This window comes from Aspergillus lentulus, assembly GCF_001445615.1.
Source record: "Aspergillus lentulus DNA, contig: Alt01, strain: IFM 54703, whole genome shotgun sequence".
In the NCBI taxonomy this organism is placed as follows: domain Eukaryota; kingdom Fungi; phylum Ascomycota; class Eurotiomycetes; order Eurotiales; family Aspergillaceae; genus Aspergillus; species Aspergillus lentulus.
In genome coordinates, this window is record NW_028322123.1 from 1,071,620 (window position 1) to 1,098,912 (window position 27,293).

Sequence of the window (27,293 nt, forward strand, 5' to 3'; positions counted from 1 at the left end):
GGTTAGACCCTCGCTCGCTTATACCTCCCCGGTATATCGGCTGCATGGGCTTGAAATTAGATATGCCGCAGCTATTCGAATCTGAAATGACCAAGAAGATCAAGATGTCTCGATGTTTTGGCCTCGGGTGATTAGGGGCCCTTTTGGGCAGGGTTGAGCATGCGATTCTGGGGAAGATGATGAAGATATATAAGGCGACCTTTTCGCTGCACCAAGCTGTATAGAACCTTCACAGCATGCATCGTTAACCAGTCACTCCTTCATTGTTTATACTAACCACTTTCGTTACTTTCATATTCGGGAGATGGCCGCCCACACGGCACTTACACTCTTTCTTTTGATATTTCTTCATGTGCAATACTCTCTCTCGTCGGGCATTCCAGTCCATGCGGTCCGGAAGCCCGCTGTAGCAGCTCTCCAAGCCCATGGCATCCATATTCCCCCGCGCGTAATCAACGCTACCCAAGCCCAGATCGACCAGGCATACGCCATCGTCAAAGCATCTATCGCTCAGGCTGCGAAGCTCAACGAAGCCCGTGTGAAGAACCCTGCTCGCAACACCTACAAGCTTGCCCCTGGCACTATCATCAAGCGCGACTCCAACGATACTCAGACTGGCATCGGGCAGCCCCCTCCCCTATTGAACATTACTACCGAGATTGCCAATGCTGCTGCCCTGATTGCCGAGATCCAGGCATTGAACACGGCGAATGCATCCCGCACTGTCTTGACGAGGCGATCCAGCTTCTGGATGGAGAACATATCGCGCAAGGGAACTGTCCCGTGGGGGAATATTGATGGGTTTCAGGTTTGCTCGCGTCAGGCTATGGAATATGCTCTGTGTTGACTGTACGCAGGTGTTCAGAAACGTCAAGGATTTCGGCGCCGTGGGCGATGGTATCCATGTAGGTCTCTATGCTATGCGCTAGTTCTGCAACTGACGGTTGTAGGACGATACGGAAGCGATTAAAACTGCAATTATGGCTGCGTCGAGTGGTAATAGAAAGAGCGCACGCTGCGGCGCTGGCTGTTATGGGTCTTCCACCCAGAATGCCATCGTCTACTTTCCACAGGGTACGTCAACCACTCCATCAACTCCATCAAAGGATGGATCTGACCAGTAATAGGAACGTATCTTGTGAGCAGCACAATCGACGTCGTATTCGGCACTCAGCTTATTGGAGATGCTACCAATTGGCCAACTATCAAAGCAGCACCATCGTTCGTGGGTATGGGTGTCCTCGCGACAGATGAATATGTGCCAAATGGTGGGAATGGCGCGGATGGGAATGCGAAAGAGTGGTATATCAACACGGTTCGTGTCACGAGTCCAGCCCATGATTGACTATGAATACCACGTCTAAACAACGTCTAGGCAAGCTTCTACCGCCAGATCCGAAACTTCAAGATCGATATCAGAGCCTCCTCGCAGGACGCATACATTTGTGCTATCCATTACCAGGTGGCACAGGCTACCAGTTTGCAGTACGTCGAGCTCATTTCGACGAGCCCGTCGGATAACCCTGCCACGACTCAGCAGGGAATTTGTATGTTCATCCACCGATACATCCCTAGCCATGGCTGACGTAGGCACAGTCGCAGAAAATGGCAGCGGAGGGCAGATGAGCGATCTGACTTTCACTGGGGGCAATTTCGGTCTCTATGGCGGGAGCCAGCAGTTCACTGCGCAGCGGCTCACATTCAAAGGGTGTAAGACTGGAGTCCAGTTAATCTGGGACTGGGGTTGGGTAAGAGTCATCAGTCAAACAATAAGCCATAATATATACTGACGACAGCACAGACGTGGAAGAGCATAGAGATGGATGGTGTTGGCACTGGATTCCGCCTCATCAGTGAGGACGGAACTGGCAACATTGGATCTGTCTACGTTATGGACACCAAATTCACCAATGTCGCCACTGCCATACTGACGAAGCCGGCCTCGAAGGATCCCGGGACGGGCACCACCGGCATCACTCTTGATAACGTGGCCTTCAGTAATGTTCAGCACTACGTGTTTGACACAAATGGCAAGGAATATGTCGAGGGAGCCCCCTCATCCGTGGACACATGGACATTGGGTCCAGTGTATTTCAGGGGCACAACGAGGGATGTCTCCCTCGGTTACTCCTTCACCACTCCACGCAAGAGTCCTCTGGTCGGCACCAGCAATGGTCTGCCGAAGAGTCCATTCTTCGAGAGGGCAAAGCCGCAGTATGAGGATCTGGATGCTTCAGCTTTCGTTCACGTGAAGGATCACGGCTGCAAAGGTACGTCACAGCTCCATAGCTCTTTGAGTGCGAGCTAACGAGTCTAGGCGACGGTTCCACCGACGACACGGCTGCTTTCCAGGCTGTCCTAGACGCCTATGGCAACTCTGGATCGGTCATTTTCGTGGACGCCGGCACGTACATTCTGACCGATACTGTGACGGTACCTCCTGGTACCCGCATCGTCGGTGAAGCATGGTCTCAGCTGGCTGCCTCCGGGTCCAAGTTCTCCAGCATCAAGTATGTATCCGTCCGAGATAATCAATTGCATTTCTGACATGATACTAGGTACCCGCATGTGATGTTCAGGGTGGGCGACAAGGGCTTCGTCGGCTCCGTCGAGATACAGGATCTCCTTTTCACGACCAAAGGGGCCACCCCTGGAGCGATCCTCATCGAGTGGAACCTCCTGGCTGATAAGCAAGGCTCTGCGGGCATGTGGGGTACGTATATTCTATATTCGTTGCGTGGCTGCTCGTAATATTTGCTAACAAGTCAGACTGTCACACGCGGTTGGGCGGCGCCACTGGTACTGAACTGACGCCGTCGGAATGTCCCCCTTCAACAACTGGCACCGATAGTGGATGTTCTGCGGGCAGTCTGATGATGCACATCACTTCGACTGGAAGCGCATATCTGGAGAATGTATGGCTCTGGGTTGCAGACCATATGACAGAGTGAGTTTGCTGGCCGCGATTGATACGCCTACTGACAGTGGCTAGCGATCCAAACTGGACCGACGACGGTAATGACATGGTACGACAAAGAAAACCTGTCTAATAGTAAGCTAAATATCAACTGACACTCCACAGGTTCAAAACTCCATATACAATGCCCGAGGCTTCCTCATTGAAAGCACAGCTGCAACCTGGCTGTACGGCACAGCATCAGAGCACTCGGTATACTACCAGTACAACATCAACAATGCCAAATATCTGTTCGCGGGCATGATTCAAACAGAGTCTCCGTATTATCAACCGACTCCTACGCCGCCAGCTCCCTTTGCCGACGCCGTTGGTGTCTTTCGTGGCGATCCGTCCTTTAGCTGCCAGGCTGGAGAGGCCGGATGTGACGAGTCGTGGGCAGTGATGATCCAGAATTCAGAGGACGTCTTCATCGCTGGTGCTGGTTTATATTCTTGGTTTTCCACCTATTCTCAAACATGCGGTATGGCTTCTGAAGTCTTTCTAAAAGGGTCATACTGACAGGATTAGTGGATTCTTCCAACTGCCAAAAAACGCTGGTCTACATGGATACCAACAAAGATGTTATCATCCATAACCTGATCACAATCGGGGCAACGAACATGATAACGTCGGATGGGTCCACCATTCCATCCAAAGACAATCTCGCCGTCAAGAGCCATCCCTACTGGAGCCAGCTGACCGTCTTCTATCCCATCCAGAACACTCCTGACCCGTGCAAGGCAAGCAACGGTATCTCAACCTGGCACGGCGACATGCCCGAAGGAGAGTTCTTCCCCGGCCCAGACGGTGCAGGCTGGCCGGGCACCAAAGACGAGGCGCTCATCACCTACGTGACTCTCGTCAACGGCTGTCCGCATGATTTCACACTAACCAGCAAGCATTCCTACCAGATGCCCACTTTTGATTTTGATACTGTCCCTTCTGGCGCATCCCGCCAGAACAAGCAGGAATACCAGCAGGACGGCGCGAAGATCTTTGTAGATGACAAAGGCGAGGCATACTATTCGATCACCGACACAGACGACACGTTCCAACTGCAGGCTCGCACTAATTCAGAGAGCGACCACCGCATGCGTGAGGTGTACTACTTTGACAATTTCGCCACGGACGACGTCACCAAAAACTCGTCCTTTGAACTCATGGACCGGGGCGGCCACCGCGCTTTCAACCTCATCATAACCGGCAGCGAGCGCTACGGCCACTATTGGACATCAGTCAACCCGCCGGTAGCATGGATGCATGCTATCCTAGATGTCATTGGCGAGCGCAAGCTCCGTCATGTCAGTATGATTGGGTCGCATGATGCTGGGATATCCAAACGGAATGGGGGAACTGCGTGTACGTTACCCCGACTCCACCTGTTTTGAAGAAGAAACTGACACCGAATCAGTCGCCGATGCGGACAACTCCCAGACGCAGAAATTGAACATCTCAGGGCAGCTCGGCGCCGGCTCGCGGTTCTTCGATATCAGACCGGTAGTCGGCAACGGCGGCCAATACCTCGCTGGCCACTATAACCTGCCGTCCTCTGTGCCGCAGGGGATCAACGGGGAGTATCTGACTGACATCGTGGACGAGATCAACGGCTTCACAGCGACCAACGGCGAGCTGATCATCCTGCACATTTCCCACGCCTACAACACCGACGAGGGCTACCGCGACATGAACAACGACGAGTTCAACAAAGTCTTTGACATCATGCAGGGACTAACCCACCGCTGCGGTGGCCTGGACGGCGACCTAACCGACAAAACCATCAACGATTTCATCGGCGACGGCAACGCCTGCGTGCTGATCATCTCCGACGGCGGCACCGCGCGACCCGCCGAGGGCATCTACAACACGGGATCCTCGTTCGGTTGGGACGGCGAAGGCCACTGGTCGAACACGGACTCCATCAGCGATATGGCAAGTGACCAGCTGTCGTATCTTGCATCGCATCGCAACATAATCCAGGATGACGGAAAGAGGTTGGACAAGTTCATGGTGATGCAGTGGATCTTGACGCTGGAGGGGTTGGAGAACGCCCCTGGGACGGGTCCGGATGACCACAGTATCAGTATTGAGTCGTTTGCGACCCGGATGCCGTATGATGCACTATTTTGGAAGGCGTGGAATGCGTTCACGCCGTGGAGTTATCCGAATGTGGTGCTGCTGGATTATGTGGGAGATTTGCAGCAGTTGTACGATGATCAGCCTGTGGGAAAGGAGTTGATTACGTTCGCTATGGCGATGAATCTGGCTATCGCTAGTAAGAATTGCTATGTTGGGGGTGGAACGATCTACTGATCGTTGCCTGGCAATGCTTGGGTAAAGGTGTGGAATGAATCTAGGCATAAATGTACAAGCACTACTAATAGGGTGTCAATATAGATAATCCTGGACTAGCTGAGTTTAGGAAAATGACTGACAAAGGAGTATGACCACGTTGAGTGTATGGGTTATCTACACGGTCTTTTCAGGAAATGATAGAGACTCTGCAGGCCTTGGTATCAGTGGTAATTCTGAAGACGTCTAACCTGATTCTGTCAGGCTGATAGCTCATACCACGTCTTCCCAGACTTATCTTAAGTCAAAGACAATCCTGAATCAGCTTGATTTCCCGAGAATAAGTATGCAATTAGGAATGCTATAATCTGAGCGTATTCCAGACCAATGCTTGCACTTGCAGAGAGACTATTTCGCTGTTTGTCCATAGCGGTGGAACCTTTCAATGAGCTGGTGAGCTGAAGACGGCCACTAGGGGTCTTCGAGGCAGAGAAATTCACCGTTAAGAGGTAGAGGGCAAAGGATGTGTAATTAGTAGCGGAAGGGATAAACACTGGCGGACCCGGGGCTGGGATAGTGCTTTTAGCCCCTTGTTAGCGTATACACCTCACTGGGGAAGCCAAAGTTGACTCTCTCTACAGGAGTCTGTGACAGGTATGAATCCACCAGGCTGCCAAAGAGGACAATGTACTCGGACTAATCTCGTTAGTTTAAGCTTGATGCTTAATTTTATTACCTTGTCAATAAATCTGACGAAGAGTTGAGCTTCTGCCAAGAACCCTCTGAGCATCCGCCCTCGGATTGAAAGGACTTTCAAGTCCTGACCGCGTGAATGCTGGTGGTTAGTCCTATCAGTACTATGATTCAATTCCCTCCACTCCAAGCGGAGAAATTCCGCTGTCCTTGATTGACAGTGAGTGTGGGCCTTCCCCGGATGATATCTGTCTCCAATCTCCATATGCTATGAATTCGGCATGTCCATCGGCAGGCAACGCGGGGAAGACAGGAGCTACCCCGATTTGTACGCGTCTGATTGGTCCCCGCATGTTCCGAAATCGCGCCAAGAAGCACAAGCTCTTCAGGGCGGACAACTTTCCACGCCCGTTCGGTACTTGACTGTTGATATCTCCCAGCTGTAGACTAGTAGGTTGTTAAAAGGCTCTTATTGTCTGCCTTGGGAAAGGTAGTTCGCACTCACGCATCAAAAAATCACAATGAACGGCGATATACAGACCAAGAAACGGAAATGGGAAAGTGATGCGCGTGTTGACTCCGCTGCCACAGGCTTCTTTGAGGCATTGGGTATATGAACTTTGCTATTGTGAATGGACAGAGCTGATAGGATGCAGTTGAGGCTGGAGTCAAGTACTGCTTTGTGAACTTGTAGGTTGGCAGTCCTCTTTGCTCCCATCATACTGACTGTGATCAGGGGGAGTGATCATCCGGCTATGCTCGAGGCCATGATCAAAGCGAAACAGGGTATGTATTCAGACCTTGAGTAAGTCTCACACTGACGAAAAATGAAGAAAACTCGACCAAATTCCCTACGATCATCACCTGTCCTTCAGAACTTGTCGCCTTATCCGCGGCCTTGGGTTATGCTCAAGTTACCGGATCTCCAGTACGTTTCTACTCATTACGAGAACTGAGTCTTACTGACTCGAAAGCAATGCGTCATTGTACATGTCGACTGCGGAACCCTAGCAATGGGCCAATCCATCCACAATGCCTCCGTCACCCGAGTACCCGTCCTGTGTTTTGCGGGATTGAGTCCTTTCACTGACAGCGGGGAGATGCTCGGTTCCAGAACAGAGTGAGTTAATTGACCTTTTGTCTGCAATACAGTCTAACAGCCGTAGATTCATCCACTGGCTGCAAGATGTCCCTGACCAAGCATCTATCGTGCGACAGTACTGCCGTTATTCAGGCGAGATCCGCACCGGCCGCAACATCAAGCAGATGGTGTATCGGGCTATGCAGTTTGCCACATCTGATCCAAAGGGTCCAGCGTACCTTACTGCCGCACGGGAAGTTCTGGAGGAGGTAAGTGTCGCTCTCATTTTGAGGTGAGTTACTTATGAAAGTAGCAAGTGGAGATTCCCCACCTTGGAAACGAACTCATGGGCCCCGTCACCCCGTGTGCTTTGCCTGAACCAGAAGTCGAACGCATCGCCGCTGCTCTGGTGGATGCCAAACGGCCGTTGATCATCACAGGCTATATGGGCCGGAACCCACGGGCCCCGCCGCTTCTGGCAGAATTATGCGACAAGCTGCCAATCAGCGTTATTGAGACTGTCGGGTCGGACGTGAGTCTTCGCAGTGATCACGAAGCATACCTTGGTGTGACGGTCAGCACGCACCCAGCTGTATGCGAGGCGGATGTTATCCTCGTGATGGACTGTGATGTTCCTTGGGTTCCGACGGCAGGCAAGCCTGCAGATGGTATGCTCTTCTATAATCTTTATCAGACAATGGCTCACATAGCACAGGAACGAAGGTATTCCACCTCGACGTGGACCCGTTGAAGCAACAGATGCCAGGTGAGCTCCAATTCTCTGCCGAACGCCCTCGATACTAACGGACGTAGTCTTCTTCATGCAGGCCATCCGGCGATATAAGGTCAGCTGCGAGCTAGCCCTGCAACAGCTCAACGCCTACCTCGACAAGCAATGTCTCGATCGAGGCAAATACGCCGAGGCATTCGACGCACGCGCAGCACGCTACAAAAAGTGGAGACAGAGCCTATGTGACCTCGAGATACCTTCACCAGAAGGCATCGTGACGGTTCCATTCCTGTCGTCCAGACTCCGGCAGCATCTCCCGGAGGACAGTGTCATTGTGATTGAAGCGGTCACCAACGCCATTCCTATCATTCATCACTTGAACCTTACCAAGGTATGTGTGCCACTACAATTCCCTCGACCTCACCTGACTGACACACCAGCCCGGAACGCTCTACGGCAGCGGCGCAGGGGGCCTCGGCTGGGGCGGCGGTGCAGCGCTGGGGGTCAAAATGGCTAAACGAGATTCTTTCATATGCGCAATGTAAGCTTCTAGCTTATTGCAGTATACAGCAGAGCTGACAGCTATAGCGTCGGCGACGGCACATACCTCTTCTCGCAGATGGAATCCGTGTATTGGATCGCACGGCGATACGACATTCCTTTCCTCCTGATTGTGCTGAATAATAGCGGCTGGAATGCACCCAAGGTGTCGACGTTGCTTGTCCATAAGGACGGACTGGCGTCCAAGTCGAATAGAGCGGGTAGGCTTTCCTTTTCGGCAGAGTAGCTCTCCATGCTGATGGATGTAGATTTGAACCTGTCGTTCGAGCCGTCGCCGGATTACCCCGGGATTGCGGCTGCGGCCGGCAACGCGTGGGGAGCGACGGTCAGCAAGACGGACGATGTTGATTCGACGCTGAAGAAGGCCGTTGAGGTTGTCCAGAGGGGCCGGTGTGCGGTTGTTGAAGCTCGGTGAGTTTCCTCCTTGTGTTCAGGGTCAAGTGCTGATGATAGGTAGGGTTCCGTCGATGTGGGTGGAGAAGTGATATGCATACTGTCTTTGAGGGCATCCAAGAGTTGAGCTCATAGAGACCTGAATTAAGCTCTTTTGTTCCTTAGAGGGACAACGCCTTGCAAGCACAGTGATCGAGTATATGCTCAGTGTAAGTATTTCCATGTTAATTAGCGTAGTATCAATTACAGAGCCTATCAACGCGTATATGAGTGATTATATGTACTACTATTCTTTTAGAGATCGATCGTCACGGTCGATGCCAGTTGCCGTCAGATAAAGGTACACTAAGCTGGCAGAAGCCAACGTTAATAGGATTCTGTAGTCAGAAGGAGAGTTCAATACCCTTATCAAAGTTTATCCCGCTTCTACCGTATTGATTGGCTATTCTATTAAGTGATCAAGGGCCGATCTCAGTCGATCTGATCGATCTGGGATTCAATCGCGATGATGGACGATTGCGGAAGTTGATGTCATGGTCACGCATGACAATCATATTTAAGCATAAGGTGGCCACAACTTCAATCTGACTCCTCAATTTAATTTTCGAATCCGTTAATGTAGGAATAGCTGTAGATAGCGAAATGCCCCAAAAGAAAAACCGAGTCGCAATTGTTGGCGCTGGGCCGGCAGGCATGGTAAGCCGTGCTTTCACCAGGTCCATCTGTGAAGAACCCAGTTGAACAGTTGAATGAATAGTCCTGCGCCTCTGCTCTCGCCAACCATCCTGATCGCTTCGATGTGACCCTCTTCGATATTGCCTCCTACACCGGCGGCCAAGCAACCTCCATTTCCATCGACGAAGCCCGGTACGGGGCCGACTGGCTCAACGATGGCGTGCAGGGTGGCTCCCCGATCTTCCGACACACGTTTAACTTCTTCCGGCGGTATGGCTACGAGCCTCACCCCGTGAAACTGCAAGTCGCGTTCGGCAAGGGCGTGGAGAACTTCTTCACGAATGTCTTTCCGTCGCCGCTGGTCGACCAGCTGTCTGACGAGATCAAGAAGTTGGGCCGCGTACTCAAGTGGATTAAGCGCCTGCTTCCGATCCTGGGGCTCATGCCTATCAAGGTGCTAATGAAGCTGTTCCGGTTTAGCGAGGAGTTTGCCAATAAGATGGTTATCCCGATTATGGCGCTCTTCTTGGGGACAGGGAACCAGACACCGAACGTTTCGGCCGCACTGCTGGAGAGGCTATTTGATGATCCCAATATGAGACTGTGGGAGTACGATCCAGACACACTCCTCCCCAATCAGCCGACCATGTACACCTTCCCCAAGCTCGGCGACTTCTACCGCGACTGGGCCGCAGACCTCGCGTCCAAAGGCGTGGACGTCCGTCTCAACACAGCGGTTGAAATCCTGCAACGAGACAAACACGGCATCACCCTCCGACTCCGACCCACCCGTCCGGACAGCGCAACCGCGGAAGCAGTCCTAGACGACTTCCGCGAGACGTACGACGAGCTCGTTCTCTCGCTTCCCGCCGACGAGGCCAAGGCCCTGCTCGGCAAACACGCCACCTGGCGCGAGCGGTACGTCCTCGGCGGCGTGGCCTTCTACAACGACATTACCATCACCCATTCCGACAGCAAGTACTTCAACAGCATCTTTGAGACGCGGTACAAGCCTGACCTCTGTGCCAAGGGCGTCTCAGCTACTAAACAGGAGCAGATCGCATTCGCGAAACGGCAGCCGCCTACGTGCACAGCGGACGGCTGGGAGGGCTTCGCGCCGATGTACTTCACGCACTCGTTCGCCAACGCGCCGCAGTGCATCGAGATGGGCTTCGACTGTTCGAATTACCAGCATCAGTTCCGGGAACGCATCGGGGTGGGGAATACCCCGCTCGTGCCAGAGAGGCATGTCTACCAAACGATCTACCTGAACGATCAGCAGAAGCACCTGTGGACGTGGGAGAGCGTTGATCCCGATAAGATCATTGCGAAGAAGTGGTGGCGGCAGTTTGGGCATCGGTGGCAGCATTATCTGCGGGTTGTGCCTGGGATGATGTTTATTAATGGGAGGAATCGGACGATGTATGCGGGGGCTTGGACTATGGTGGTAAGTCTTGGTTTTCTCCTTGGATGTGGTGGACTGGCTGACGAGGCGTTGCGTCTAGAATATGCATGAAATTGCGTGCATCTCCGGTCTAGCAGCTGCGTATCGCCTTGGGGCTGCGTATGAGCCGTTTGATGATTTCGCGGAGGATCTGTTCGCCAAGTACCTGCTTGTGTCGCATGGGGTGCGGTATAAACGAAGCCAGTGATCATCCATTCATTGCGTGTATAGCCTATGAGCAACCACAAAACGTATCGAAAGCTCTCAAACTCCAGGGACGTCTTGTTGGCGCCAACTCTTGGGTTCTATTCAACTCCGTCACTGAGCCGTTAACCGCTTCCCTCTACCAGATCTCAACCCATAATGGACGAGTAGGCAAAGGAAGAATGCTCGCAGTGCGAGCCCCGAGACTGCCGCTTCTATTCCGGTCTTTACCAATCTGACCCGTTAACACAGGAAGAGGACGACTAGATACGACGGCTCTTCACTCGTGGCAAAAAGCCGTGTCCCAACGATATTTCCCACGCAGTATACAACAAATAACATGGAGTAAACACCAGTCGGGAATAGAGAAGGCTATCAGCCGTCTGTCCAAGCCAACGTCGACTCTGATAAGTGCACAGGTGCCGGGACTGCAGAGGGAGGAAGCGATTTCTCTCGCCACTGTTGAAAGCCGGAGGATTATTGGTTTAGGAGACATTCCTTAGTTAGCAGGCTTGGTGATTTAGCGTGATGACAACAGAACAGGGACAGATTGGAAGGCAGTGCGGAACCAAATGAAGAAAGGGGAAGACGATTGATAGGGATAGTCACCTGAAGATAGGAAAACCTGGGATAAGTCTAGCAAGATTAGATAGATTCGGCCGGGGAGAAACTAGCTCGGCAGATCAGCCAATTCGAATATCTTCCCTTACCATTGTGTGGGGTCCGGATAATGGAACAGGTCAGTAGCATACGGAATGAACCCCGAGTGTTACCCCAATATTGAATGCGGACAGAAGCAAGGTACCACGGCTCGCCTGTGGATTCAATCTGCCGAGCATATCGAAGAGATCGACAGTCACTTGCGACGGCAACTAGACTCCAGTCATTGCTCCAAGGCTTACCCCGCATTGATAAGCCGACGTGCATAGTCGAATTCCTGGTCATTGCCGAGAGACAACAGCTATTTGATCTGCATGGCTTCGTGGTGGAGTGACCGCGGTCTTTCCCGGTATAATAAGGGCGGACGTCCTGTAATTGACACACCAGTATACGCTTCCTACTGACAATCAAGGACGGCATCATGGCAACCCTCGCGCCCACTATTGACGAGATCAAAACGTCCATCGACGCAGTCCTGGACGATCTCCAGAGCTCCTTGCGAGAGCTCAACCGAGAGGTATATTCCTGTCACTACTTGACCTGCGCCGTTAACTGACCGATTTCATCCAGATATGGTCAAACCCCGAAACAGCGTACCAAGAGCACAAAGCCCACGAGACCATCTGCGCCTTTCTCGAAGCCCAAGGCTGCACCGTCACCCGCCACGCCTACGGGCTCGACACCTCCTTCGAAGCCACCTGTGGCTCCGGCGGCCGGCTGATCAACTTCAACGCGGAGTACGATGCTCTCCCTGGAATCGGGCATGCCTGTGGCCACAACCTCATTACCACGAGCAGCGTGGCGGCCTTCCTGGCACTGTCAGCCCTGCTGAAGAAGTACGGCACTCCTGGACGGACGCAGTTGCTCGGGACACCAGCCGAGGAGAACGGGGGCGGGAAGACAAAGTTGATTGAGAACGGGGCGTACAAGGGGGTCGATATCTCGCTGATGGCGTATGTCTCCTCCCTTCCATGGTGACATTAACTGACAAACTAGTCACGCTGGACCCAAGAAGCTCTTTCCCGGGGTTGACTCGGACGGCGTCGCAGGTGTACTCATGAACGCTCGCAAGGAGATCCACTGCGAGTTTACTGGCAAGTCTGCACATGCTGGGGGTAACCCGTGGGACGGGATCAATGCGCTGGATGCTCTGGTTAGTGCGTACAACAACGTCTCTGTGCTGAGGCAGCAGATGCAGCCGGATGAGAGGGTGCATGTCGCGTTTACGGAGACGCCTACTGTAGCCAACGTCATTCCAGAGCGGACCAAGGCGTACTGGCAGGTGCGCAGTCCGACACTGAAGGGGTTGGATCGGTTGATTGGGAGAGTCAGGAATTGTATCGAGGCAGGCGCGTTGTCATCGGGTTGTCGGGTCGATATTGTCGAGTATGTCTTCTAGTGTTGTTGACAGGTGCTAAAGTGCTGATTATGCAGGGATCAACTGTATACTGATATCAAGATCAATGACGCCCTCTGCGGACGATACCAGACTCACATGGCTCGCTATGGACGGAAGATTACCAAGAGCCACGACAAGGTCTTGACAGGCTCATCAGATATCGGTACGTTTTGTCCTCCAGCAAAGACTGCAGCTGACTCTATAGGAAACGTGAGCTATCTCGTTCCAACACTGCATGCCATGTTCGCGATCGCGGACCAGGAAGGCTTATTTCTTCACCATTCTTCATTTGCCACTGTAGCCGGGACGGATACTGCGCACGAGGAGGCAGTCATTGTGGGCAAGTCTCTCGCAATGATTGGATGGGAGATGTTGACAGAGGAGGGACTGTTTCAGACGGCAAAGAAGCAATGGGAGATGGCGATTTTGGAGTGATCTCTCGATGTGATGCTATCCGGGTTTCTTAATGGATGTAAAGACTCAGAGAATAGAGATAACCATCGAGGCATAAACTATTCTATTCACATACAGAATTTATTAAAATATGTTAATACTCATGGTTGTATATATAAAGTCTCCTGGGTATTCCCTCACCAGCATGTTCATATACCCCTAGCAACTCAGAACAGCATTTTAGCACGCAAACAGGAATCTTTTCTCACACTGATTTCATTAGATACCAGTACCTCTACTTATATTCGAACATGTGCCGCTTATCGACTTCTCTTCGATGTCAGCATATCCTCTCTCCTCACGCAATCAATCGCGCCATTGGCATCATTAGTAGAGTATGAAGATGATTCTTCATTGGATAGTATATATGAACGCATTGTATTGCTGTACTTGCCACGAATGAGTCTAGTTCCTGTATAACCCTATTTGAGACTTTTGTGCTACCTAACGATCCGCCGATTATGCAGACGAATAGAGAATGCAAGAACATCTAAGCAAAAACAACCGTCTTATGCCCATTAAGCAAGACCCTCCGCTCGGTCACATACTTGACTGCCGTCGCCAGCACATTACTCTCGACATTGCTGCCCGCATGGGTCAACTCCTTGGGGCTCAGCGCATGGTTCACCCGCACCACATTCTGCTCGATGATCGGCCCCTCATCCAAATCACTCGTCACAAAGTGCGCCGTGGCGCCAATGATCTTAACACCTCGGTCATACGCCTGGTGGTACGGCTTCGCGCCCTTGAAACTCGGCAGGAAGCTGTGGTGGATGTTGATGATGCGCCCGGACATGGCCTCGCACAGCATCGGGGACAGCACCTGCATGTACCGCGCCAGCACGATCAGGTCGATCTGGTGTTCGCGCACCAGCTCCAGGATGCGCGTCTCCTGCTGCTGCTTTGTGTCCGGCGTGACGGGCAGGTGCACGAACGGCACGTTGTAGGTTGCGGCGAGGGGCGCGAAGTCCGGGTGGTTGGAGACGATCAGGGGCACCTCGATGGCGAGCTGGCCGGTGGATTGCCGGAAGAGGAGGTCGTTGAGGCAGTGGCCGATCTTGGAGACCATGATCAGCACGCGGGGCTTCTGGGCGGCGGGGTGGATCGCAAAGTCCATGGACAGGGACTTTGCGGTTGGTTCGAAGGCGGCGCGCAATTCCTCGACGGTCAGCTTGGGGTGCTCGTCTGTGGCCTCGGTAGCGGAGGCGGAGGCAGCGAAGTGCATGCGCATAAAGAAGCGCTTCGAGGTGGGATCGCCGAATTGCGATGAGTCAACGATGTTGAGGTTGCGCGCGACCAGGAAGGCGGTCACGGCGTGGACGATGCCGGGGCGGTCCGGGCAGGAGATGGTGAGGATGAAGCTGTCCATGATGTTGAATCGAGGGGGAGTGTTGAATTGAGTCGAACGCAAAGACAATCGACGGTAGATGACAGCAAGAAGATGGGCTGATCCGGTTCGATGTGGGAATTTAGCAACAAAAAGGGAAGAAAACCCCGCGCCGTTTTCGGCGCTGACTAAGGTGGGGCTGATCGATAAGATTAGGGTTGGGTTGGCTATCATTTCCGGATCGAGCACCATCATTTACAATTGTTATCAGCAATGATATAGCTGTTATTGATCATATGCCTATATGTGTAGCTGATGAGGATGTGTGTTGTAGGATATACCCTAGAAAGTTGAATATACGGAGGGTGCAAAAGTCCACCGCCATATCTACTAAGGTCTGAGGAATGTCATGTCAATTGTATATTACGATGCTCAGCCTCGCATACAGCAAGTGTATACTTTACAGAAAAGGTTCAAGACTCCTTCCTTATTACTTTGAGCTACTTGACGTCTTGATTGTTTCAAGCGCCGCAGAATCAGTAGATTGGTATATTAAAGATAGTAGCACTCCTTAAGCTGCATCTGTAAATATCTTGCTCAGTCCTGAGGCCCATGCGGCGTCTTCATTCTATTCCTGCTTGGTCTTTTGAGTACAGCTTGACAGGGCCTGGTCATTGATATAGAAAATACTGATTGAATTGGCCTATCCTCCATGTAGAAAGAATTGAACCATCACTCATCTAGTCTAGCTAAATGTGACAAAGATCAGGTTTATCACATGGATGGACATAACTTATTCCATAGGCAAATAACAGGGATCATTCACAAGCGATAAACGGAAATTCCCCAGTTTTAAGGATATTTCCCCATTCGGCAGATTCGGTCGGGTCCTCCGTCTTGTCCAAATTGTCAGATCAAGCGATCTCAACCTAGGCGGTTCCCCGCGTCTTCAGACCAGAATACCGTAAGAAGCCACCTGCAGGGTCGACGGGCTCGAAGTCCGAGTCTACAGTGTTCAACAGTGAGGATTCAGCCATACCTAGATCTCTCACCGAAGCCCACCCCGTACCTGGACGACCAGATACGCCAGAGTACGTTTCGGGATTTAGGTTGCAAGAGCCGAGAATTCAGGCGGTAGGACCATGTCAATGCCAGAGGCATCCTTGAAGAATCTCAAATCCGGAGCTTGTGTTTGGCTGCTAGAGTACACTAAGGTTGATTAGAAAGTTACCCCTCTCGTATCGACTATTCCCATCCTGATCACCTGAAACAGGTCGATTGAGCTTCATTTCCGGACATGCTGTTGCCACTGCGGGGTTACTATGTACATACTTCCAGGCCGGGTTACTACATACTACTGGAGAAGTAGGGGCCTGTTTGACGAGGGTCTTTCTCGTGGTTAGGGTCACTGCGCGAGTTAACTGATGTCTGCTTTGTTGAGCAGGAAACAGGCCGATTGAGGGAAAAACTGAGGGTGGAAGGACAATATTTACTCCGTGGTCAGGAGACTAACTGCACAAGCAATATAGAGGATAGCCATGTTCTACTCTGCGACGTTGGCGCTTAGGGTACTAGCAGTAACTTAGCGGGGACGGACTGCGGAGTAAGTGGATGAAGGATCAGGAGAAATGGCAGGTCAGATGAGTCCGGGGCTCAATCTAACTAACTGAACGCTAAGGCAGGTCGAATTAAACTTGTTGCTGGCCACTCGCGAGGACCGAGATCCTTCTGGATTGGTAGATGAAACAATGTATAGTGCGGATAGTATCGGACACTGGACAACGGTGACTGGGCATGACACTTTCATCAAATGCGAGGTCTATACCTATGGTCAGACGACGGATATAGATTAATAGAGAAAGAATAGGGCAGATTGGAAACATGTGGTATGCACATGTGTAAGGGCAGTAAAGTGACCGAAGCACCCGATTAGGCAACAGAAGGGCTATTCAGCGTTCTTGATTTGGGCAGAAATCATTCGGATGACAGGAGGAAAATACTTAGCGACTTCCAAGTTAGCGAAAAATTAATATCTGACCACGATATGATTGCAGGATCTGTGGCGTAGTGCAGTTACTTAATTAAAAAAGGGATCAGCCGCCCAAATGCCGAGGAACAACGAGGATGGCCTGCAGTCAGCGTCACATCAAGCGATACTGCATTGGAACCGCCCGCCGCTTTTCAAGGAGCTTAGAGCACTAGTCCGGAATTACTCCTGATCGTCTGGACACGTCAATTGATAGTCAGGACACGCACTAAATTCCCCGGTATCTACTTTGTCACCTCACCTGTTTATAATGTACCCATACTACAGACTCGATTCTCTCTATGGATCCCCTCCATCAAGCTAATAATGGCATCAACGAATTGAGCGACTGGTCTACATCATAGAACGATGCTAATAGAAAGGCTAACACTCATGGCTGTACAAGACGCCGTCTTGGCCGGCTTCCATGACTGACCTTCGCATACCTACCTTTCCCCTGACTTGAAACAGGGCATCTCGCTATATGTCTAATCATGATATCTCGTTTCCAATTTTCAGAGAGGTAAATCCATGCTCAGACCAGAATCGTAAGACCGAATCGAATAGGATTAACCGCAGAGAGTTGGAAGATAGTAGGGAAAGGCATAATCAAATGTGCTTGGTTGCAGATCGTCTCAACAAATGATGTAACCTTCATGTTTTCTCAACTATGGATTATGTTCGTGAACAGTATCCAGTGCCTAGGTCTAATGCATGCTGCGGGCCGCGTTTGGGAGAAGCTGTTGATACTGATCATCGGTGAGAGCTATACACTCCTGCACGAGTAGCGCACTATATCATACATATGTACAATGCTAAAACCCTGCAACAGTTCCAGGATAAACAGACCCTTGAAGAGCAAGGCTGCAAGATCCTAGCTAGAGAGAAACAGCGCCTGGAGTTGTCGGAACAGCCGGAAAGTAGGCCCTTTACAAATTATGCCGAATCGGACAGACTAGCCGTTGCACTGTCGTTCGATTAGTTTGACGACAAGTTGGTTGTTCCATGAAATCCCCACACCTAATGCGAGCATTACTTGAACATGATGTATTGCCTGCGAGAGGAGACCGTGGTACCGAAGGAAGGGGTACACATCAAAACAGAGCGTGACTCCTTCATAGCATACATGTATAGGGCGGTTTGGGAGTTGATTGCACTAAAGGCTTCCTATCAGATACTGGTATTGGCTAGATTCGCTGGCGGTTTAGTTGTATAAAGTTTTGTTAATTATTAAATGGTGAAGACAGGGAAGGCCAGAGAATTACCGATATGCAAATATGAATACAGGTCACTGGTAAACCCGTCTGGCTTGGCTACACGGTTTATTAAACTGACAACTAGAGGAGAAATGGATTGATCTAGTGATTGATGGAGGCTTTGGCGGCTCAGGTCAGGACACACACCGAGCACGCATGGCCACAATCAGGTAGTTGATGCTTGTCCAAAAAGCGGCGGCCTAACGGGCCGAATCTGGACAGAGAACCCCTAAGGTTCTGCAGAAATGTAATACGACGTAGTAAGGAGTAAAGGGTACAGCTAGTGTTGTCTACTAAGGTGGTGCATAACCGCTGACTGACGGCTATTTAGCCGATTCCTGATCGGTCAAGGCACTGCGCCGACTAGCTCCTAGTCGAGGTACCGGAGGCTAAAGGCATCAATCACATCTCATCTCCGCTGCACTAGTTGACTGAAGTCTGTAATTTCTTCACGTCTTCACGCGGGGAAATCAACTCTACCCCATGGGGACATACAACGGCATACGGTCCGCAAAGCCGTCGTCGACGATGTTGAGCAGAATGCGACAGCAATACGGGCTTGGTCCTTAGCAGAAGAGCACGGTGGATCTCCTCAACTCTCTCACACTCATAAGATATAAAAGCAGATCTATCTCTCTTGACAGGAGTCTTCATTCTCCTTCTCATCACTCCCTAACCAGTCAACCCAGTCAATCCTTTGACAATCATCACCATGCTTGCCTCCACCTTCTCCTACCGCATGTACAAGACCGCACTCATCCTGGCCGCCCTTCTGGGCTCTGGTCAGGCTCAGCAGGTCGGTACTTCCCAGGCGGAAGTGCATCCGTCCATGACCTGGCAGAGCTGCACTGCTGGCGGCAGCTGCACCACCAACAACGGCAAGGTGGTCATCGATGCCAACTGGCGTTGGGTGCACAAAGTCGGCGACTACACCAACTGCTACACCGGCAACACCTGGGACAAGACCATCTGCCCTGACGATGCGACGTGCGCATCCAACTGCGCCCTCGAGGGTGCCAGCTACCAGTCCACTTATGGTGTGACTGCCAGCGGCAACTCCCTCCGCCTCAACTTCGTCACCACCAGCCAGCAGAAGAACATTGGCTCGCGTCTGTACATGATGAAGGACGACTCCACCTACGAGATGTTTAAGCTGCTGAACCAGGAGTTCACCTTTGATGTCGACGTCTCCAACCTCCCCTGCGGTCTCAACGGCGCTCTGTACTTTGTCGCCATGGACGCCGACGGTGGCATGTCCAAGTACCCAACCAACAAGGCCGGTGCCAAGTACGGTACTGGTTACTGTGACTCTCAGTGCCCTCGCGACCTCAAGTTCATCAACGGTCAGGCCAACGTGGATGGATGGCAACCCTCCTCCAATGATGCCAATGCGGGTACTGGCAACCACGGCTCCTGCTGCGCGGAGATGGATATCTGGGAGGCCAACAGCATCTCCACGGCCTTCACTCCTCACCCCTGCGACACCCCCGGCCAGGTGATGTGCAGCGGCGACGCCTGCGGTGGCACCTACAGCTCCGACCGCTACGGCGGCACCTGCGACCCCGACGGATGTGATTTCAACTCCTTCCGCCAGGGCAACAAGACCTTTTACGGTCCTGGCATGACCGTCGACACCAAGAGCAAGTTCACCGTCGTCACCCAGTTCATCACCAACGACGGCACCGCCAGCGGCACCCTCAAGGAGATCAAGCGCTTCTACGTGCAGAACGGCAAGGTGATCCCCAACTCCGAGTCGACCTGGTCCGGCGTCGGCGGCAACTCCATCACCAACGACTACTGCACCGCCCAGAAGAGCCTGTTCAAGGACCAAAACGTCTTCGCCAAGCACGGCGGCTTGGAGGGCATGGGCGCTGCGCTCGCCCAGGGCATGGTCCTCGTCATGTCTCTGTGGGATGACCACTCGGCCAACATGCTCTGGCTCGACAGCAACTACCCGACCACTGGCGCATCCACCACCCCCGGTGTCGCCCGTGGTACCTGCGACATCTCCTCTGGCGCCCCCTCCGATGTCGAGGCCAACCACCCCGACGCCTCCGTCGTCTACTCCAACATCAAGGTCGGCCCCATCGGCTCTACCTTCAACAGCGGTGGCTCGAACCCTGGCGGCGGAACCACCACCACCGCGAAGCCGACTACGACCACCACCACTGCTGGTAGCCCTGGTGGCACCGGTGTCGCTCAGCACTATGGCCAGTGTGGCGGCAATGGATGGCAGGGCCCTACTACCTGCGCCAGCCCCTATACTTGCCAGAAGGTGAACGACTGGTACTCTCAGTGCCTGTAGATAGTGAGCCTCCTGCTGCCAAGATAGCCGGGAGCTGGATTGACGTTGACGGCTTGAAGGAAAATGTTTTACTATTATGTCGTTGCTAGTTTGAATTGAATTCAATGCAATTATTCTACCTCCATTGGTTCTTCTTTGTATTCCCTTTCATAAGCAGAGACCGTATACGGCATAAGCTGGCCGACCCTTTAAACGCGAAGTCTGCATCAATCTATATTCCATCCAGCTGATTGGCCAAAACCTGAAGAACTTAATGCAAGGCTTGGCCCTGGCTAGTCTAACCTGCTTGATTTAGCCTGTGAGGAGTCATCTGCTGCGCGGCATCCTGGTTATCCCCTGCGCCTGCATATCCTTTTCTCCGGGGTCACTTGCCGGTTTCTGGGGTGCAGGGTGTCAGCGTGACATTGACATGCAGGGGTTCCTTAAGAGTCAAGTACATTAGGTCATGGAAAGTGTTCAAGCGAGATACTACACTAGGTGGGAATTCAGGCAAATCAAGCTAATTTCCGCAAGCCATAGAATTCATGGTCAGCCACCCCCGCAGATTCATTTGCGTCGTATTGTATACGCGAATATTAGCCTAATAATAATACCGGAATTGGGGATTTGCATGTGCAGGGCAGGTAATCGACTAATGTAATTTACTTTCTTAATCTGCTCATTAATATCCCAGGAATATTAGCTTCTCACACTGAATTGATCACTACGGTTCCTGGCCTCCCTGACTGGTCGTTGAGCTAGCCTAGGGACCCGGGATAGACCGGATCATCCTCAGTCAGTCACCTCAACAACTGACTACTTGCAGAGTACTCGGGGTAGGGCAGTATTCCGTTCCGTCACTTGAGACGGTGGCTGTACTGTCTCCTGCAGAATAGGCCGTCACCGATTTGGCCGTCGCCACCTGCAGGGTAGACGCCATGCAATCTATTCCCGGAGATTACACCCTCAAGTACCGTGACGAATCGGTTAGACAGTCCTTAGAGGCTCCGTTCCGGTTTGGGATGGGATTTCCTTGCAGACATGTAGACCTGCAGAAAGTGTCGGGGTGCGGTCCGAACGGCCGTCGTGATGTGTCCTTGTTTGGCAGCGATGAGTATATATACCTTCATTGTGAACTGTGCTTGCCTTTGTGCATATCTTGCAAGTAAGGATACACGTACAAGATGAAGGCTTCGACTATTATCTGCGCGCTTCTCCCCGTTGCATTGGCGGCGCCGAATGCGAAGCGGGCTTCTGGGTTTGTTTGTATGTCTCTCTCCTTCCTCTTTTGCTGTGTGAAGCTCTCTTGCTGCGTGAAGCTGACGGTGAGATAGGGCTCGGAAGTAACGAGTCTGGTGCTGAGTTTGGAGAAACCAAGCTCCCTGGCGTGCTGGGGACGGATTATATCTGGCCCAGTGCGTCGACGATCAAGACTCTGCACGATGCCGGGATGAATATCTTCCGAGTTGCCTTTCGCATGGAGAGGCTGATCCCGAATCAGATGACTGGGACTCCTGACGCGACGTATCTGAATGACCTCAAGGCGGTTCGTCTCCCGGTCCGGGTGTTGAGGCGTCGCTGACGAGGATAGACTGTCAATGCGATTACGAGTCTGGGGGCGTATGCGGTGATTGATCCCCATAACTATGGGAGATAGTGAGTTTCGTTCTTCTGTGTTAATAGAGCGAGCTGACCAGACAGCTACGGTAATATCATCTCGTCGACTGACGACTTTGCTGCGTGGTGGAAGACCGTGGCTGCCCAGTTTGCGTCCAATGACCATGTTATTTTTGATACCAGTATGTTTCCATCAGTTTCGAAATGAAGGACAAGCTGACGGGATAGACAATGAGTACCATGACATGGACCAGACGCTCGTTCTCAACCTCAACCAGGCTGCTATCAACGCCATCCGTGCTGCCGGCGCCACGTCGCAGTACATTTTCGTCGAGGGCAACTCGTGGTCCGGCGCGTGGACCTGGACCACCGTCAACGACAACCTCAAGGCTCTCACCGACCCCCAGGACAAGATCGTCTACGAGATGCACCAGTATCTGGACTCCGACGGGTCCGGCACCTCGGCCACCTGCGTGAGCTCCACCATCGGCCAGGAGCGCGTGCAGGCCGCCACACAGTGGTTGAAGACCAATGGTAAGAAAGGTATCATAGGCGAATTCGCTGGAGGCGCCAACAGCGTGTGCCAGTCCGCTGTCACGGGCATGCTTGACTATCTGTCTGCCAACTCGGACGTGTGGATGGGCGCTGCATGGTGGGCCGCTGGTCCCTGGTGGGCAGATTACATGTTCAGCATGGAGCCGCCGTCCGGCACTGGCTATCAGAACTATCTCTCGTTGTTGAAGCCGTACTTTGCCGGTGGTTCGGGTGGCCCTCCTCCAACTACGACCACGACGACGACTACCACCAAGCCGACTACGACCACTACCACGGCTGGGAACCCTGGCGGCACCGGAGTCGCACAGCACTGGGGCCAGTGTGGTGGAAATGGATGGCAGGGCCCTACTACCTGTGCCAGCCCCTATACTTGCCAGAAGGTGAACGACTGGTACTCTCAGTGTCTGTAGGCAATATAGCACATAGCATCTGTCACTTAAAATTGAACTGCCATTGAAATTCTATATGCTTCAAGCAACCAACTCCTCCACACTCTTCATCTCCCTCCCATTATTCTCCCCCACATCCAACGCAACCAACACCCGGCTCACACAGTTATAAGCCGCCACTCCCGTTGTCAACTCGACAATCTCCCTCTCATTCAGCCCAGCCCTCCGTAAGTCCTCAAACGTCTCCTCCTCAACCCTCACCCGCAGCGTCATCTCATCCGTATACCGCACCACCGCCCTCTGCACCTCACTCAGCACACTCCGCCCCAGCGCTTCTTTGCCAGCGTCGGTAATCGTCGCCTCGACCTCGCGCACCGCCCGCAGCTCGTCGGCCGTCACCCCGTCCTTCAGCGCAAGCGGCGCGTGCGCGTTCCACTCGTACACGGCGCCGTTGAGGACCGCCACGCGGCAGACGGAGAGTTCGAGGAGCGCGCCGGGGAGAATTGTGCGCGTGCGGATGGCGCCGAGGAAGCTGTTCCAGCCGTCGGCGACTGGGGGGGAGTGCAGCAGGGAGAGATCGAGGGGGATGAGTGGGCGGGGGTGTCTGCGGGCGGCGATGCGGGCGTAGATTTCGGTGGTGGAGGGGTCCGCGTCGGGGGGTGGACTGGACGGCGCGTATGGGAGGCGCATGGTGCAGTGTGATCTTTTTGACTATGTTGGAATGTGTATCTGAGTTGAATTGTGTTGTTGAGTTGAATATATCTGGGGTACAATGATGCGGTGGAATTGAGTTTAGCCGCGGGTATTGTTTCTTCCTAGATCTGCACTGCCGTCATGGAATGCCGTTCCCCGCATGATGAAGTATGGAGAGAAATATCATCTCAATGTAGTCCAAATTTATAGATTATAGTACTTTTGTGATCAATTGAGCTTGACTCTGTCAAACATGAAGCATCACTTGGTGATAGGCACGTGGACCCCTCCTGGTCGGCTGTACACCGTCGCATTCGACGACGAGGCCTTGACCTTGGAATTGGCCAAGAAGACAGAGATTCCAGAGGACGAGCCGATCTCATGGTTGACTATTTCGGTATGTATCGAAGCTGTCGAATTGGCGTTGACTAATGTTATCCAGCATGACAAGAAAAATCTCTACGGAGCTGCCATGAAAAAATGGAACAGCTTCGCCATCAACAGCCCAACAGACATTGTACATCAAGTCTCCCATCCTCTTGCTGGTCACCGTACGCACTGATCCATCTTTGCGCTGTCTGCGCTGCTGCTGATCTGATCTGCAGCTCTGGCCTCCAGTAGCGAAAGCAACACCCGCGCCATCTTCGTCCTGGCCGCACACAAACCCCCTTACAACGTCTACGGCGCGCCCTTTTACAAATACGCGGGCTATGGCAACGTCTTCTCCGTCGACCGGTCCGACGGCCGTCTGGTCAAGAATGTCCAGAACTACGAATACCAGGAGAACACAGGCATCCACGGCATGGTCTTTGACCCAACAGAAACTTACCTCTACTCGGCCGATCTGCAGGCCAACAAGATCTGGACCCATCGCAAGGACGCTCAGACCGGCGAGCTGACCCTCGTCGACTGTCTCGAGGCCCCGTCGCCGGATGATCACCCCCGTTGGGTTGACATCCACCCCAGCGGCAAGTATCTGTACGCACTGATGGAGGCGGGTAACCGGCTGGCGGTGTATGTGATTGACGAGAAGCGCAATGTCCCTGTCTTTACGCACATCACCTACCCATTACTCCCCGCAGGTAAGAGTCTATGTCCATACTATCGGTCCGTCGATGCTGATGACGATGAATAGGCGTCCCTCCCACGAACAAATACCGCGGTGACGTCTGCTTCACCACGCACAGCGGCGAGTACCTGTTTGCGACTACACGCGGAACCTACGGCCGCCCCTGGACCGGATATATCACGGCCTTCAAGCTGGGTCCTAACGGTAATGTTGAACGACAGCTCTTCATCCACCCCACGTCCAACAGCGGTGGTCACTCCAATGCAGTCAGCCCCTGTGACTTTAGCGATGAGTGGTTGGCGCTGTGCGACGACCAGGACGGGTTCGTGGAGATATATCGCTTCAAGGATGAGACGCTGGCCCGGGTGGCTAGGCTGGATATTCCGGAAAAGGGATTCGGAATGAATGCCGTTTGGTATGATTAATGAGATGTAGAATTCAATAGAGGAACATTCATATAGTAAATACCTAATGTGCTGTGTCTCTTCAACAATGTAATGGTGATGATGCGAGTCACGTGGACGGGTCATTCATCTGTGCTTCCTCGTCAGGAGAACTCAGTCTTCATCTACTCAATACTACTCATGATCTCATCCATCGCAGACTGTGAATGATGGAAATTTACTCATCTTCATTTTGCTATGATGAATGAAGACAGTATTTGATAAGATGGCATGAGATGACTAACATCAGCGGCATTGCCAGATATCGGGTCTCCGGTCGGCAGTCGAGATCGGCCTCGAGTGCGTTCCGAGGGGTCTGGGGTAGACAGCGCCTGTGTTGTGAGTCCCATTCCTGCCAAATAAATCATTCTTAATCTTGTTCACTTGTCTTTCTCTATTGCTCATCATACTCGATACTCACTGGTTGTTGATTATTCCACAGAACACACCATGGCGACCCCCGGCATGCTCTACGTCACAATGCAACCCCGCCCGTCTCTGCCGGCGGCCCAGTTCCACGACTGGTACAACACAGAACACGGTCCGTTGCGTCTACGCTTGCCCTTTGTCACCAATGGCTTCCGATACAGAGCCGCGGATGGCCTCGAGCCCGAATGGGTTGCTCTGTACGATATCACCGACATGGTTGAGCTGACCCGCGAGACGTACCTGGCTCTGCGAGGCGACGGCATCAAGACCCCGCGCGAGAAAGCCACCATGGCTCAAATTGCGGTCGATCGCCGACTCTACGACCTGTTGGACGATCAAAAAGCCCCCGACTACCGTCCTCTCGAGGACGAAACCGACGCCGCCTCCGCGGGCTCCGTGCTCATTGCCGTGTCCGTTGTCGTACCCGCGGATAAAGAAGACGAGCTTAACCGGTGGTACCGCGAGGAGCACTTTGGGATGCTCTCTCGCGTGCCTGGCTGGCGTCGCTCGCGCCGCTTCGTGACAGCAGCCATCGACCCCAATGCCCCTCGGGAGTTCCTTTCGTTGTACGAGTACGCGGCAAAGAACGGACTTGAAGGCCCTGAGCACAATGCAGCGAAGAATACCCCCTGGGGCAATCGGATCAGCGAGATTGCCATTAGCAAAAAGCGCCGGGTCTACGAGTGGGCCTACACATTTGGACCGGCCCCGCGCGAGCTCGCCTCCCTTGCGTCCGAGGACGTCGTCGGGCCCTGGCACTCCAATGACAACCGCACCCGGACGTATCCCTCGCCAACTCGCCCTGCAGTGGAGTCCTACGTGACCACCAAAGACGGAGTGTCACTCCCGTATCGACTCGAGGGCAGCACAGATCCCACCGCCCCAGTCATTGTCCTGAGCAACTCCATCCTGGTCGACTGGAGCATCTGGGACGGTTTTGTCGACGCCTTCCTGTCCAACCCGCAAAACCAAAACTACCGGATCCTACGTTACCTGACACGCGGCCGCCTCCGCGACTGCGGCGAGACACCCATCACCATCGACGTCCTGGCCTCGGACATCATCGCTCTACTAGACGCGCTCCGCATCCCGCAGGCCACACTCATCGGCGTCAGCCTGGGCGGCGTAACCGTGCTGAACACGGCGCTGCTGCACCCGTCGCGCGTGACGCGGTTCATCGCCTGCGACACCAACAGCTCCGCGCCGGAATCGAACCGCAAGGCCTGGACGGACCGGCACGCGATGGCCGCCAGCGAAGGGGCCGTGTCGGCTGACACCCAGGAGCCCGTTATTGGCGACAAGCTGGCGGAGGCGACCACGCGGCGGTGGTTCGTGCCCGAGACGTACGAGACGCAGCCGGAGGTGGCGGCGCGGGTTAAAGAGGTAGTGCGCACCAACAGCCTGGAGGGATTCCACAAGGGCATGCAGGCGTTGTGTGCGTACGACGTGCGGGAGCGGATGGCGAGTGCGCGCGTGCCGGGTCTGTTTGTAGCGGGGGCGGGCGACGGCGTGCTGCCGCAGACGATGCAGAAGATGGCGGCTGATCTCAACGGGGGCGCCGAGCTGAAGATCATCCCCCAGGCGGGCCATCTGCCGATGGTGGAGCAGCCGCAGGCTTTTACAGAGGTGGTCAATAGTTTCTTGCATCAGTAGCTTGGTGCTTGCAT

At 53.1% G+C, this 27,293-nt stretch overlaps 10 protein-coding genes across 10 annotated transcripts; 8 read left to right on the plus strand and 2 right to left on the minus strand.

Annotated features, from left to right (window-relative positions):
* Positions 1-304: 304 nt before the first annotated feature.
* On the plus strand, positions 305-5,266 carry ALT_0317 (glucan 1,3-beta-glucosidase; the record flags this gene model as incomplete). The annotated part of the gene is made up of 14 exons (XM_089598966.1): positions 305-808; positions 858-905; positions 951-1,074; positions 1,128-1,315; positions 1,376-1,547; positions 1,597-1,748; positions 1,802-2,270; positions 2,318-2,510; positions 2,559-2,713; positions 2,770-2,947; positions 2,993-3,026; positions 3,083-3,437; positions 3,485-4,315; positions 4,368-5,266. The coding sequence occupies 14 exons, from the start codon at positions 305-307 to the stop codon at positions 5,264-5,266; spliced, it is 4,302 nt and encodes a 1,433-aa protein (XP_089456630.1).
* Positions 5,267-6,459: 1,193 nt separating this feature from the next.
* On the plus strand, positions 6,460-8,795 carry ALT_0318 (uncharacterized protein; the record flags this gene model as incomplete). The annotated part of the gene is made up of 13 exons (XM_033555142.2): positions 6,460-6,547; positions 6,595-6,628; positions 6,675-6,724; positions 6,772-6,866; positions 6,913-7,058; positions 7,105-7,288; positions 7,333-7,687; positions 7,735-7,785; positions 7,833-8,140; positions 8,190-8,290; positions 8,338-8,510; positions 8,559-8,721; positions 8,768-8,795. The coding sequence occupies 13 exons, from the start codon at positions 6,460-6,462 to the stop codon at positions 8,793-8,795; spliced, it is 1,776 nt and encodes a 591-aa protein (XP_033411033.2).
* Positions 8,796-9,345: 550 nt separating this feature from the next.
* Positions 9,346-11,030, plus strand: ALT_0319 (putative flavin-containing amine oxidasedehydrogenase; the record flags this gene model as incomplete). Its single annotated transcript, XM_033555141.2, has 3 exons — positions 9,346-9,399; positions 9,461-10,825; positions 10,884-11,030. 3 exons carry the CDS (start codon positions 9,346-9,348, stop codon positions 11,028-11,030), a joined length of 1,566 nt encoding a protein of 521 aa, XP_033411032.2.
* Positions 11,031-12,107: 1,077 nt separating this feature from the next.
* Positions 12,108-13,520, plus strand: ALT_0320 (M20 family metallopeptidase; the record flags this gene model as incomplete). Its single annotated transcript, XM_033555140.2, has 5 exons — positions 12,108-12,203; positions 12,257-12,639; positions 12,683-13,072; positions 13,121-13,248; positions 13,291-13,520. 5 exons carry the CDS (start codon positions 12,108-12,110, stop codon positions 13,518-13,520), a joined length of 1,227 nt encoding a protein of 408 aa, XP_033411031.2.
* A 508-nt stretch (positions 13,521-14,028) lies between these two features.
* On the minus strand, positions 14,029-14,907 carry ALT_0321 (formyltetrahydrofolate deformylase; the record flags this gene model as incomplete). Its single annotated transcript, XM_033555139.2, has 1 exon — positions 14,029-14,907. One exon carries the CDS (start codon positions 14,905-14,907, stop codon positions 14,029-14,031), a length of 879 nt encoding a protein of 292 aa, XP_033411030.2.
* Positions 14,908-18,859: 3,952 nt separating this feature from the next.
* On the plus strand, positions 18,860-20,452 carry cbhB (putative 1,4-beta-D-glucan-cellobiohydrolyase; the record flags this gene model as incomplete). The annotated part of the gene is made up of 1 exon (XM_033555138.2): positions 18,860-20,452. One exon carries the CDS (start codon positions 18,860-18,862, stop codon positions 20,450-20,452), a length of 1,593 nt encoding a protein of 530 aa, XP_033411029.1.
* Positions 20,453-21,615: 1,163 nt separating this feature from the next.
* egl2 (putative endoglucanase) lies at positions 21,616-23,013 on the plus strand (the record flags this gene model as incomplete). The annotated part of the gene is made up of 5 exons (XM_033555137.2): positions 21,616-21,697; positions 21,766-21,977; positions 22,023-22,087; positions 22,133-22,230; positions 22,277-23,013. The coding sequence occupies 5 exons, from the start codon at positions 21,616-21,618 to the stop codon at positions 23,011-23,013; spliced, it is 1,194 nt and encodes a 397-aa protein (XP_033411028.1).
* Positions 23,014-23,073: 60 nt separating this feature from the next.
* On the minus strand, positions 23,074-23,682 carry ALT_0324 (carboxymuconolactone decarboxylase family protein; the record flags this gene model as incomplete). Its single annotated transcript, XM_033555136.1, has 1 exon — positions 23,074-23,682. One exon carries the CDS (start codon positions 23,680-23,682, stop codon positions 23,074-23,076), a length of 609 nt encoding a protein of 202 aa, XP_033411027.1.
* Positions 23,683-23,938: 256 nt separating this feature from the next.
* ALT_0325 (lactonase family protein) lies at positions 23,939-25,179 on the plus strand (the record flags this gene model as incomplete). Its single annotated transcript, XM_033555135.2, has 4 exons — positions 23,939-24,082; positions 24,128-24,236; positions 24,291-24,767; positions 24,821-25,179. 4 exons carry the CDS (start codon positions 23,939-23,941, stop codon positions 25,177-25,179), a joined length of 1,089 nt encoding a protein of 362 aa, XP_033411026.2.
* Positions 25,180-25,647: 468 nt separating this feature from the next.
* On the plus strand, positions 25,648-27,279 carry ALT_0326 (putative alpha/beta hydrolase; the record flags this gene model as incomplete). Its single annotated transcript, XM_033555134.2, has 1 exon — positions 25,648-27,279. The coding sequence occupies one exon, from the start codon at positions 25,648-25,650 to the stop codon at positions 27,277-27,279; it is 1,632 nt and encodes a 543-aa protein (XP_033411025.2).
* Positions 27,280-27,293: the final 14 nt, after the last annotated feature.